The following is a 13,950-nucleotide window of genomic DNA, read 5'->3' on the forward strand; positions in this document are numbered from 1 at the left end:
GAGGCAATCTTGTTTGGAATTATGTTTGTTTCAGATGTGATTAGTTGCGATGAAGTCATTGGAGAGGAGGGCCCTAATCTAATGAAACTGGTGTCCCTTAGAGAAGGGGGGAATACATGCAAACACCTACACCCTGGGAGAACACAGTGCAGAGATGAGGCCAGGGATGTCCACAGGCCAGAGGAGGCCAGGGATTGCTGAGGGGAGGCATGGTGTGGCCTAGACTGTCCCCAGCTCTCAGATAAAGAACTAGCCCTGCTGATCCTTTGTTCATAGACTTGGACTGTTCAGAACTGTGAGACTGTAACATTGTATTATTACTCCATTTGTAAGGCTTTGTTAGGGCAGCCTGAGTAAACAAAGTCAGCTGGTAATGTGGAGGCCCAGAGGGAGAGGAAGAGACAGATTACCCCCCTTGAGATACTCAAGGCCTTTAGATTTTCTCAAATTCACTGGGCTGAAGGGCTGGGTGTGGTTCAAGTGGTCTAGTTGTGTACCAAGCATAAGGTCCTGAGTTCAAACCCTAGTACTGACAAAAGAAGAGAAATAAAAATGGCGGAATTCACTTGTTTACATGAGGTAGGGTTTATTTCCAAAATGCAGGCACGTGCTGGTATGTACTAGCATAAGCTAGAGGCAGCATTTGAATCATGGTCTGGCTGAAAGCAGGGCTTTCTAGATCCTTCAGAAGGATTTCCTAATCTCTTCAGGATGAGTCCTCGTGTGTCTACTTTTCAAGATTCTTCTTAGGGGGCTGGAGGCATGGCTCAGTTAGTAGAGTGCTAGCCAATGAGAAAATTGGATCAAAAATAAAAAGGGTCTGGGAAGGTGGCTCAGTGGTAGAGTGCTTGCCTCACATGCATGAGGCCCTGGGTTCGATTCCTCAGCACCACATAAGCAGAAAAAGCTGGAAATGGCGCTGTGTGGCTCAAGTGGTAGAGCGCCAGCCCAGACTTCAGGCCCCATGACCAACAAAAGAAAAAGGAAAACAAAAAGATCCATCTTGGGCTTTCGTTGGAGTCTGGGTACCTGTCTGTGGCTGTCTAGGATGCACCTCTGCCAGGGACTGCTCTGTCCTCTGTCATAGTGTAGACTTCTTGACATCCCTGACCCCTCTCATCCAAGATCACTCTTGTCCTCCAGAATTCTCTCTTGGGCATGATCTGAGTTTCAGGTAGCAGAAAACTCAACTTGAATTAGTCTTAGCAATGAAGGGAATTCACTACCTCAGGGAACTGATAAGTACAGAGGAAAGATGGCCCTTGGCATGATTTGTTCAGGAACCTGGGTCCATTTCCTGGTGGTTCTTTTAACTCTGCCTTCCTCCCAGTGTGTAGTTTGGCTCCGTAGACTTGTATTGATACTCCTGGTATCAATACAAAATGGCTGCCAGTTGTAAGGAGATGACACATTTGCTTCTCCTAGGCATTGAAAAAAACACCTGACCTGTGGCTTATCTTCGGTTACATACTTACCCTCAAAAATAGGTCTCTGTGGCCATGGAGATGTCACAGAAAGAGAGGAGAAACCCTCCTTCACTTTGATCTCCTGAGCCAAGCAGTTTCTTCTGGAAGAATTTGAGGAGATGCTTAGGCAGGCACTTGAGCTGAAGGAGGGGTAAGAAAGAAACATTGCATTGTGCTACTCAGATCAGTTTATTCTTGTTGTTGTTGTTGACAGCACTGGGGCTTGAATTCAGACCTTTACATTCTCCAAAGGTTTATTTCATTCGCAGTGCTTTATGTCAGTTGAGTTACACCTCCACTTCTGACTTTTCTGCTGTTTCATTGGAGACAAGAATCTCTTGGATCTGGCTGCTTGGGCTGCTTTTGAACCTTGATCCTCAAGTCTCAGCCTCCTGAGTAGCTAGGATTGCAGGTGTGAGCTGCCACTTCCCACCTGTTCACATCATCTTGCCTAAGAGCCTTCCTTCTGAAAACGCAATGGCAAGGACAAAGTCGTGGCAAAGAGACCCGAGCGTCCTTGCCTTCAAGATTTGCCAGTTGACTGGCGCTCGAGTTGGACCTGCCAGGATCATGATTGTGGACTGAGTGTTCTCTTAGACTAGAACGATGCTTTCTTAATGGGAGTATCATAAGTCAGAGCGAGAGGGAGCAGAGATACACAAGAGTGGGAGTGGGGCCGGGGTGGGCTGACTTGCGGGAACATTTTTAAGTGGAAAATTGTACTTCAAGCTTATCTCTGGGTGCCTTTCCTCCTCCTCCATCGATAATGCGCTTTCCTACTATAAAATGATAAGTGATTCTTTCCAACCTCTGTCCTCCAGATCTACCTTCCTGTCGGAACCTAAGCCCTCACTGTTGTCACTGAGTGCTTCCCTGGAGAGCCACCAAGGTAGACCAGATGTATTTCCATGGTCATTCATATGTGTGTGTGTGTGTGTATGAATATATATAATTTATTTATTTTTCCTATTGGTTATGGGGCTTGAACTCTGGGCCTGGGTGCTGCCTCTCAGTTCTTCAACTCAAGGTGAGCACTCTACCACTTTAGCCACAATGTCACTTCTGGTTTTCTGGTGGTTTATTGGAGATAAGAGCCTCATCGACTTTCCTGCCTGGGCTGGCTTTGAACCTTGATCCTCAGATCTCAGCCTCCGGAGTAGCTAGGATTACAGGCATGAGCCACTAGCGCCCAGCTTCTACAGTCATTTGTTGAAGTAGACAGGAGTGGCTTGTCTCAGGGCTTAGAGAAAGCCCTGAAAACTGGGTTTAACATATAAGCTTGGACAACCCAGTGGGTTTGCCTGCCAGTGCCTGGCTGGCCTGTGAGTGCTGCCCCCTTGTGGTGAAAACTCTTCCCTCTTAAGCAACTTGGCTTGCTTGTGAAGTGTCATGCACTCTAGGCATGAACTGCCTTATCTCAAGGTAACTGAGAGGGATTCCCTTCCTTCTGGGGCTACTCTGTCTTCAAGTCCTTTCTGGTCCAGGCATCAGATCCAAAGAGACATGCGTCAGTAAAAAGTAGTGTAACTCCCAGGCAATGGTCTTCTGACACTTCCTATTGTTCTCCCATCCCAGAGAAGATCACAACTCGGCCGAAAAAAATACACTGTCCAGCGCGTACCCCGACCCCAGCCAAAACCAAAGCAAAGCCAACCAAACAAAACCAATATGGCTTTCAACAGCACAACTGCAGGCATGAGCAACATGGAAATTTGGCCTTTATGGGAGGGACAGGATTTACACTTAGAAAGATTGGCAGCGACTTCAAATAGCATAAGAGGCTGGGCAGGAGCCATGCAGCCTGGCTATAGAAGCAAAGCTGACAGACATACCAGAGGTATAAGTATGTGGCCAAAAAAGGCCGATTCTAGAGGCTAGAAGTGATTTGTGCTTCATGAGTCACAAGAAACAAGTCATATTTTTCCCCTTCTATAACTATAGTCAAGAACTTGGAATATTCCTTGGCAGATGATGTGAAGACAAATTGGGGGAGTTTTATTGTATTTTATTACAATTTTGCCAGTTCTGGGGCTTGAACTCAGGTCCTGGGCACTGTCCTTGAGTTTCTTTGCTCAAGGCTACCACTCTACCACTTGAGCCACAGTGCCACTTTTGGCTTTTTCTGTTTATGTGATACTGAGGAATTGAATCTAGGGCTTCATGGGTGTTAGGCAAGTACTTTACCACCAAGCCACATTCCCAGCTCTGTTTTTATTATGTATGTATGTATGTATGTTCTAGTACTTGGGCTTGAATTCTGGTCTGGGCATTGTCTCTTAGCTTTTTCTGGCTCAAGTTCGTGCTCAATAACTTGAGTCACAGCTTCACTTCCAGATTTTTGGTGGTTAATTGATGACAAAAGTGTTGGATTTGTCTGTCTAGGCTGGCTTCAAATTGATCCTTAGATCTTAGCCTCCTGAAAAGCTAGGTTGAGATTCTTATTTTCTAGCAGCTCACAGTGTAGGGGCAGAGCCTGGCTTGTAAACTCATGACTACTGTACAGTAGAGTTTATGCTAAAATGGAGAAGTGATTTAAATGACAGAGGAATAAGGCTAGTAGACAGCTAGGGCAGCTTCCCAGAGTTGCTGCCCTTTATTACTAAATGGGGAGCAATATTGACATGGACCCCCAAGCTTTCTGCCTGTGACTGTTCCAGCCCTAATGATCTCTCTGCCCTCCAGTCAGACTCCAGGAATGGTCCGTGTTCTAAGCCCAGAGCTACTCAAACCATCCAATGACTGGTAATGATTGTCTGAAAGAGAGGACTTGGGTTTCTCCTCTAAATCTTGACTATGCTAAAGAAGTCTAAGATAGAATTAAAAATTATATACTTAGCCAAGTATCTGTGGCTCCTACCTATAAGTCTAGATCCTCAGGAAATGGAGCTATGGTTCAAGTGGTAGAGTGCCAGCTGTAAGTAAAAGTGAGAGACTCTTTATACCAGCTTACCAGTCTATGGTGGAGGGCTCCACCATACAACCTTAGCTATCTAAAGACCCATCCTTTATTTAGCCTCTCTCCTTGCCAGCAACATTGGACACTTTGGAAGATGACCCACTTGGGAATTTGAGGATAAACAAGTAGAGGCAAATTCAGGCAATGGAGAGAGTCAAAGTGATCATCCACAAAGTGGAGAGTCCAGACAACGAAACCCTCAACTCCAGCTTCGCACAAGGTACCTTGCTGGACATAGGGACCCCTGGAAACTTGGATGCCCAGAATCCTATGACTTAAATCTTTAGTTCACCAAATATGGGCATGGGTGGGACTCAGAAGGGAGGTGTGGTTTGCTGTGGTTTCTTTGTTTCCCTTTATTCTTCCAGTTCCTCTAACTGTTAGGTTACTCTGGTTTCTGGGCCTCAAGCTCAGTGGTTGAACACACCTGGCTGGTGCCTCAGGTAGGAATCCAACTCTGTTGGCCAAGACTTTTCTTTAGTGGGAGGGAGGACTGATTGGACTGAACTTTGGAAAATTCACTCATTTCTCTAGGATCTGGGTTTCTGTCTCCTCCCTGGGACCACGCATTCAACCTTGACCTTCATGGTTATAGCAGATGACAAAATGTCACAACCTCTTCACCTTTTCCTTGTGTGTGTGTGTGTGTGTGTGTTTGTGTCTCGGGGCTTGTGCTCAGGGCCTGAACATTGTCTCTGAGCTTTTTATCTCAAGGCTAGTGTTCTACCACTTCTGGCTTTTTGGTGGTTCATTGGAGAGAAAAGTCTCAAGGACTTTCCTGCCAGGGTTGGCTTTGAACCTCAATCCTTAGATCTCAGCCTCCTGAGTAGCTAGGATTATAGCTTTCCTTTTTTATTTCTCTCCTGTGGTGGGCAGAGATAGACAATTCTCTAATGCAGTGCTTTTCCCTCAAATGTGGTTTTCTGTCAAAATGCAGTCACGGGCAGGGTGTGTGGGTGTGAATGAACTTAACAGTATTTTACAGACTGGGAGGCAAAAGGGAGGTTTGCTGTGTCCCTTAACTTGCAGGTAGGAAAATGGAAATCTCTAGGGACAAAAGGCCTCAGTAAAGACCACACGGGAGGTAAGAATGCCTGGAAACTTCCAAAGGCTTTTAGACTGTTCTCTGGAGAGCCCTGGGGGTCCAGAAGAGGGTCATTAGGGATGTCTGGGAGAAGAGAAGAGCATACTGCCCCTTCCCCAGCAGCTCAGCCTCCATCTAGCCCTCCTGGGCTTCCAGGAGGGTTTTGTTTCTACCAAGTATTCATGAGAATGATACTACTACTACTACTAGTACTACTAATGATTTGAAAACTACTGCATGATTCTACAGATGTTTAGGAGGCATCTCAGGGGCCAAAATAGAGACTTGATTTTCCAATCGTGTGAAAGTGTGCCCATCTGACCATTCTGTTTTTCATTTCCATTATAGTAGTCAATAAATAAATCCCATGAGCTACTCAAACAAATTTATTTAACTATTCATTCAAATAACTTTTTGTTGTTGTTGGTGGCTGTGGAGTTTGAATTCAGGACTTGGGCACTGTCCTTGAGATCCTTCACTCAAGGCTGGTGCTCTACAACTTTGAGCCATAGCTCCACTTTGGTTTTCTGGAGGTTAATTGGAGATAAGAGTCTCACAGACTTTTCCTGCCCAGGCTAGATTTGAAGGGAGATCCTCAGATCTCAGCCTCCTGAGGAGCATGAGTCACTAATGCCCAGCTCACATAATTTAAACATTTAAATAATTAAAACAATAACCTAAATAATAAATTAAGTAAATATTAATTTTATTTGAATATATAACTGTTTATTCAGATAAACAAATTTAATCAAATAAATAAATTACAGGAGTTATTTACTTTATTACAAATAGGCTTTGTGCTAAAGGATTTTGCCAACTGTTGAGTAATGTAATTTATTTTTGCTGCTGGTACTGAGGCTTGATCAGGACTTGGAACACCTTAGCTTTTTATTCAAGGCTAGTCCTCTATCACTTGAGCCACAGTTCTCCTTCCGGCTTTTTGGTGGTAAATTGGAAATAAGAGTCTCACTGTCTTTCCTGCCTAGGCTGGATTCTAGCTGTGATTCTCAGATCTCAGCCTTCTGAGCAGCAAGGATTACAGGTGTGAATCACTGGTGCCTGGCCAAGTTATATAATCTTCTGAAGACATTTAAGGTAGGCTAGACTAAACTATGATATAGGTTAGGTGTATTGAATATGCTCAGTTTATGACATGTCTCTGGTGGGCTCCATTGTAAGCTGAGGAGCACCATGCAGTTTAGTGTAATTTATCACCATTTCTTCCTTCTCTCAGTAGATCTTTCTTTGTGCTGGTACTGGCTCTTGAAATCAGGGCCATGAACTATTGCTTGGCTTTTTAATTCACAACTGGTGCTCTACTACTTGAGCCACCAGCTCCTGGCTTCTCCTAGATTTTAAGAGTAAATAAGATTCAGGGAGCACATAGGCATAATGAAGTGTAAAGGGAGAGCTGGGAGAGGCTTTTCTCTTCCCGTTTTTCTGACTACTGGCCGTGCCCTAAATAGACATTTAGGTTTTATACAAGAGCAGCCTGGTCCTCCCACATAAATGTCTGGCTTGGCTAGAATGGGAAGAGAGAGAGCTGGGGGTAAAGCTGAGCCAATCAAAGGCAAAGAAAGACATTTTCCCTGTAGTCTATACTCAGGCTGGGCCTTGGACTTTTGGAAGGTTCATAACACCAAAAAGCCAACTTCTAATGAAGCTAAAGTTGAAGGGCGTGTGTGTGTGTGTGTGTGTGTGTGTGTGTGTGTGTGTGTGTGTGTGTGTGTGTGTGTGTGAATCTGTGTGATCCCCGGTGGCCAAAGCAACAGAGAAGCAATTGCTATCCCAGTAACTAAATTACTTTTTTTTTCTCTTCAACTCTTTCAATTAGATATCACCATGACCCAAAGTAAGGAGTTCATCTTCACTGCTGCTGATCTGGACTTTGATTATGACTTTGGAAACTTCACTGGCATGCCACCTGTTGGGTATGAGTACAGCCCCTGTATAATAGACCCTCAGACTGTCAACAAGAACATTGTTATTGTCATCTATTCCCTGGTGTTCCTGCTAAGCCTTCTGGGAAACTCCTTAGTGATGCTGGTCATCTTATACAGTCGGGTGAGCCGCTCCGTCACTGATGTCTACCTGCTGAACCTGGCCATAGCAGACCTGCTCTTTGCCCTGACCTTACCCATCTGGGCAGCTGCCAAAGAGAAAGGCTGGGTTTTTGGCACACCCCTGTGCAAGGTGGTATCCCTCTTGAAGGAAGTCAACTTCTACAGTGGTATCTTGTTACTGGCTTGCATCAGCATGGACCGCTACTTGGCCATTGTTCACGCCACACGCACACTGACCCAGAAGCGTCATTTGGTGAAATTCATATGTATGGGCATCTGGGGGCTGTCTTTGTTGCTATCCCTGCCTTTCTTTATCTTCCGTGAGGCCTATAGTCCAAATAACTCAAGCCCAGCCTGTTATGAGGTCCTGGGCAATAATACAGCCAAATGGCGAATGGTGTTACGTATCCTGCCCCACACCTTCGGCTTCCTCCTGCCCCTGCTGGTCATGCTGTTCTGCTATGGATTCACAATGCGCACACTGTTTAAGACCCAGACGGGGCAGAAGCACCGTGCCATGCGGGTCATCTTTGCTGTGGTGCTTGTCTTCCTGCTCTGCTGGCTGCCCTACAATCTGGTCCTGTTGGCAGATACCCTCATGAGGACCGGCATGATTGAAGAGACCTGTGAGCGCCGCAGTGACATTGACCGGGCCATGGAGGCCACTGAGATTCTAGGTTTCCTCCACAGCTGCCTCAACCCCATCATCTACGCCTTCATTGGCCAAAATTTCCGCAATGGATTCCTCAAGATCTTGGCCACCCACGGCCTGGTTAGCAAGGAGTTCTTGACACGTCATCGTGTTCCATCTTATACTTCTTCCTCCATCACTGTCCCCTCAAACCTCTGAAAAGTACCACCGAAAGAAAATCTCGCCCTCCAAGGAAAGAATAACCATCACCCCAAGATGGCATGTGTGTGCTGTTCGTCTGCTCTGGGCAGATGCTCTCTGGGTTTGAGAGGAAGGCATCTTCTGGAAGGAGTCTTCAGGCTCACACACCTCTTCTGAGGAAGTGCTGAGAGACTTCCTACACTCGTGTCTCACTTCCATGAACTGGAGAGTCATCCTTTCCTTTGAACTCAGCCATCTTGGATCTCCCAGCTGGGCAACCAGAATGCTTCTATCTGTAGTTTGAATCCAACATTCAAGAATTGGGACTGACAATGGTTTCCTTTGTGGGCTGGACTTTCCTGATGATCCTCTCTAGACTGCAAATGCTGAGCATGGCCTCGTCAGGTTCGAGCTAAAGTAGCTCTATGATCTGAGCTCGTGTCTCAGATATCACTTGTGTGTGCTGGAGACACTCAGCCAGCTACTACTGCGAGATCAAGCTACAAGGTAGCCGTGTATTGGAGCTGGAAAGCATCTCCCCTGGGAAGCCAGACCCTTTGGGAATCCCCTTCTTCCCATGGTCAGCATCCCAGACAAGATGATGCTATGTGTGCTAAGTCCCTGCTAACCACAGACCAAACAAGACTGACCAGCAGCTTTAGTTCTTGTCCTTCTGGTGCTTCCAATCTGATTTGGAGCATCAGCAATGTTATTGACACAGCCGTCAATCAGTTGGACAGAGAGCGCTCTCCAATAAAACTTTTGTTCCATGTTTGTCCCTGTGGAAGTGGGTTGGGGTTTGTGACATAGAGTAAGAAGTGTGTGTGTGGTATGGCTGGTTGTTCCTGAAGTAGAATGGGCGTGGCTTTCTCCCCAAAGCATTTCTAGGCCGACAAGCTTGTCCCTGGGATTTCACCCTTGCTAGAATTGCTTCTGGAAGCACAGTCTCGTGATCACCCTTACACCCCAGGCTGAGGAGAGTCCCTTTGTCCCTTTGTGAATGGAAGGATCCTTCAGAGAGTCTCAGCTTCAACTCCATTTGAATGTCTTCTCTGGGTGCACCTTCGCTGGATCCCTGAGATGAATAGCTCCCAATTCTCTCCTTCCAGAAGCTTCCTTAGAACCTGCTATTTCTACATCTGATTTTCCCTGATGAAGGCAGGAGCCTTCTGTTTTGTTTACTCTACATCCTTGGTGTCTGATTCATTCTTGGGACCCAATAAATGCCCTCAGTAAATCTTATTGAATGAGTGAGTTATATTCAAAATGCTCATTTCACTCCATCTGCTCAGAGCATCTATTTCTTTTCACTTGTCCAGTCTCTGTATTTCACTCATCGAGTTTGCCTATGTGGTTTCTTTTTATTTCAGTTTTAGCTGTGTAAAAATGTTGCAAGTCAGTACTGAAGACATCAGAGTTCATTTGATTGCTTATGCTAGAAAAGCAAACTAGCTTAAAGGAAAACAGAGAAGGCGTTAGTTTATGGGAAATAGGGTCATTTTTTTCCTTTAATTTTTTTATTAGCATGCCTTAGTTCTACATGGTGCGGGGGGGGGGGGGTTGTTATTTTTTAAATAAAAAAAAAACTTTTTCCTGATTATAGTTTTCTATCCCTTTTCCAAGCATTTTTCTTAGTTTATATTAGCTCTACAGAGGGGAATTTCACGGTTACATTTCCACATACATTTACAATATATTCCAATTAATCTCACAAGTAGAGTTTTTATTGTGACACTTTCATACCTGCATATAATGTATGCTGATTAAATGCATTCCCTTCATCTCCTTTTTCCCTTTCCTAAAAGAATGCAGTAGATTTCATTATTCTCTTTTCACACATGCATAGAAAGTACTTCAACCATTTTTAAATGTTTTCATTATCTTTAAATAGTTGTACAAAGGGGTTCAAGCCAACCTGCCAATTTATGAGTATAATGCATCGTGATCAAGGTCACCCTTTGTATCATTCTCAACTTCAACCATATTTACTCTCCTACACCTCATTCCTCTGTGCTTTGACCTAGCTGTCCTTAGATTACAATCCACTATCTTACTCCTCCCATGCAGCTGGACTCCAGAGAGGCTTGTTGATTGAGATGGGGTTGCTAGTTCTTTTTGCTCAGTCTGGCTCTGCAACACAGTCCTCTCAATTTCTGCCTCCTGGGTAGTGAACATTCCAGTTGGCACTGCCATACCCAGTTCATAATAGCAGCATAGCTAGCTGTCGGTGTCCTTGGAGCTGTGAGGGATCCAGCCTAGACTCCAGTCTAGGCCTGTAGTCAAGTCACCTAGAAACTCAATGATTTTGTTAGGTGCCTGTATTTTTTTTGTTTTTTGCTTTTTTTGTTTGCTATCATTTGAATGTGGAAAAAAGGGTGGAGAATAGATTTTACTATGCAAAACATGGAGTCAAAGGACTTTGAAAGAGACAATAAGTGTAATAATATTGAGGGTATCCATTTGCAGACATGCCCGAACATCTAAAACACAGCTGGGTTCATGCCTGTAATCTTGACTATTCAAGAGACTGAGATCTGAAGATTACAGCTCAAAACCAGCCTAAGCAGGTGAGACTCTTATCTCCAATTATCCAGCCAAAAACCAGAAGTGAAGGCATGGCTCAAGTGGGAGAGCACCAGCTTTGAGTGGAGAAAGCCAAGAAATCAAGGCCTTGAAGTTCAAGCCTCACTACCAGCAGAGAGAGAAAAAAAGCACACATGTCTTTTTTTTTTTTTTTTGCCTGAGCTGGGGCTTCTTGAACCTAGGGCTTGGGTGCTGTCCCTGAGCCTCTTTGTGCTCAAGGCTAGCACTCTACCACTTGAGCCATAGCACCACTCCTGGCTTTTTCTTAGAGTTTATTGAAGATAAGTCTCATGGACTTTTCTGCCCTGACTGGCTTTGAACTGCCATCCTCAGATCTTAGCCTCCTGAGTAGCTAGGATCATAGGCATGAACCTATCATTTATTTTATTTTTATTTTTTAGTGTGTGCCTATCCTGGGGCCTGAATCCAGGGTCTGGGCACTGAGCTTTTGTGCTCAAAGTTATTTGATTTGCCACTTCCAGCCTCTTGGTGGCTCATTGGAGATAAGAGTCTCATGGACTTTCCTGCCTGGGCTGGCTTGGAACTGCAATCCTCAGATCTCAGCTAGGATTATAACGTGAGCCACCAGCAGACATGACTTTTATTCTGTGCATCTGTTCCACCCAGGGAGATTTCAACTTACTTAACATGAAAAAAATGGAGGTCTCTTCAATTCTTTTTTTTTTTTTTTGTCGGTCATGGGGCTTGAACCCTGTGCTTGGGCGCTGTCCCTCAGCTCTTCAGCTCAAGGCTAGCACCCTACCACTTGAGCCACAGTGCCACTTCCGGCTTTTTTCTGCTTACGTGGTACTGGGGAATCAAACCCAGGGCCTCATGCATGCAAGGCAAGCACTCTACCACTGAGCCACCTTCCTAGCCCTCTGCTTCAATTCTAAATCTATCCTTTTTACCATTTCTAAAATTATTTAATTTCCCTGTCACCTAACCTATCTACTAGTCCTCAAGTGTGCCTTGAAGGTGCATGTCAGACCTTTATGTGGGAATGGGCTTTCTAAGGAGAATACAACTCCATTACCTTCATCTTTGGTCTGGGGCAGGGGCCATTTGGGGTTTTAGAATGGCACTGTCTCCTCATCCCTACCTAGGCTAACATTGTGCCCTCAAGTGCTCAGGACCTTAATTCCTTGCGGGGAAGGGATGGCTGCTTCCTGATGATTTGGGGGTAACAGGAGTACTCAAGGTCCAGATCCTGCTTAGGTGGCCAGGGCTGCTAAGACTGGGGCACTGTCGGTCCAGTAGTGCATCTATAGTCTTCATGAAATGAAGCAACCATTGTGTCTAAGGGCGAGAAGATGTTCTGTTGCCTAGAGGTGAGAAATTTAACAAGAGAATTAAAATGTAGAGGTCTGCTAGCTCACACAAAGCCCTGAGCAGACCACCCCTATCCCAACCTCCCAACCCTCTTCCCCCAAAAAAATTAGAGATCTGAATGAAGAAGGATTAGGAGGAAGGCACAGGAAGAATGCAGAACTATTTGCAGGTCCCGTTAAGAGTCATGTGGTTTTTAATAAAAGCAGTTTTAAGTATCTGCTGTAATTCCTCCCCTTCGGCTCAATGGTGAAGGAATTAAGGTGTCAGCCAATCTGGCTTTGCATATTTCCTGGCTGGGGGATTTCTAGTACCTCAGACATTGTAATGGCTGAAATATCCAAGCACAAAGCACCCATTGCAGAAGCCTAAAGGTAGAAGCATTGTAAAGCAGAATGATAGGGAGAGTCCAAGGCAAAAAGTAATATTTGTCTTCTGTCACAGGTACCTCTAGGGCTTACGTGTCAGATAACCATGCAGCAGTACCCTTTCTGCATAATCTCTTGGCCTTTTTTATTTGTCAGCCATGGGGCTTGAACTCGGCCTGGGTGCTGCCCCTCAACTCTTCAGTTGAAGGCTAGCGTTCTACCACTTAAGCCATAGTGCCACTTCAGGTTTTCTGAGTGGTTAACTGGAGCTAAGAGTGTCATGGACTTTCCTGCCCGGGCTGGCTTTGAACTGAGATCTTCAGATCTCAGCCTCCTGAGTAGCTAGGACTATAGGTGTGAGCCACCTGCACCCGGCTTCCTTCGTCTTTTGAGTGCTGGGATTAGAGATGTGTACCACTACGCTTGGCATGATGCATTTGGATGTGGAAAACTTGCCTCTTAAGTAATTCTTCTTGAAGAATTCACTTAGTTATTTACTTACCAGTCCTGGGGCTTGAACTCAGGGTCTGGGCACTGTCCTTGAGCTTTTTTGCTCAAGGCTAGTGAGCTGCCACTTGAGCTACAGCTCCACTTCTAGCTTTTTGGTGGCTAATTGGAGACAGACATCTCAGGACTTTTCTAGTCTGGCTTTGAATTTCAGTCCTCAGTTCTCAGTCTCCTGAGTAGCTGGGTATGAACCACAAGCATCCAGCTGATTTTTTTCTTTTGTGTCAGTAGTAGGGCTTGAACTTTGGGATTGGGTGCTGTCTCTGAGCTCTTTTGTTTGAGGCTCATGCTCTGCTACTTGAGCCACAGTTCTACTTCCAGCTTATTGGTGGTTAATTGGCCACAAGAATCTCTTGGATTTTGCTGCCTCAACTGGCTTCAACCTGTTATCCTCAGATTTCCACATCCTGAGTTGCTAGGGTTACAGGCGTGAGCCGCCAATGCCCCCTTTGTGGTTTGGTTTTAATTGTTCTGCATCTCTGGGCTTAGCTGTGTTCTGGTGTGATTCCATACAGTGGGAGAAGCTGAAACAGGGGAGCTTTAGACCCCAGACTCAAACCTCAGGAGGCCCAGATGGTCAGGTTCTGCCACTTAGCCCTATGCTCCAAATAAGAGACATAGTGAAGGGCAGAGAAAGGAGATTTATTCCATGGCGGCCACAGGAAGACAACATGTCAGTACAACTTCAGGCATCTTCAGCTGCCTTCAGGGGTACAGATCTTTGCCTTAGCTTTAAGTAGACAGGGAACTGGGAGGACAGGG

General features: G+C 45.3%; 1 protein-coding gene across 1 annotated transcript; it reads left to right on the top strand.

Moving 5' to 3' along the window:
• Positions 1–4,800: 4,800 nt before the first annotated feature.
• LOC122107404 (C-X-C chemokine receptor type 1-like) lies at positions 4,801–9,643 on the top strand. The gene is made up of 2 exons (XM_042679100.1): positions 4,801–4,865; positions 7,341–9,643. The coding sequence occupies exon 2, from the start codon at positions 7,349–7,351 to the stop codon at positions 8,417–8,419; it is 1,071 nt and encodes a 356-aa protein (XP_042535034.1). The 5' UTR covers positions 4,801–4,865; positions 7,341–7,348; the 3' UTR covers positions 8,420–9,643.
• The last annotated feature ends 4,307 nt before the right edge of the window (positions 9,644–13,950 follow it).

This window comes from Dipodomys spectabilis, unplaced genomic scaffold (assembly GCF_019054845.1).
Source record: "Dipodomys spectabilis isolate Male_0828 unplaced genomic scaffold, ASM1905484v1 ptg000051l, whole genome shotgun sequence".
NCBI classification, from domain to species: Eukaryota; Metazoa; Chordata; class Mammalia; order Rodentia; family Heteromyidae; genus Dipodomys; species Dipodomys spectabilis.

Coding starts and splice junctions, on each gene's coding strand:
- LOC122107404 (XM_042679100.1), top strand. CDS start 7,349: ATGACCCAAAGTAAGGAGTTCATCTTCACTGCTGCTGATCTGGACTTT.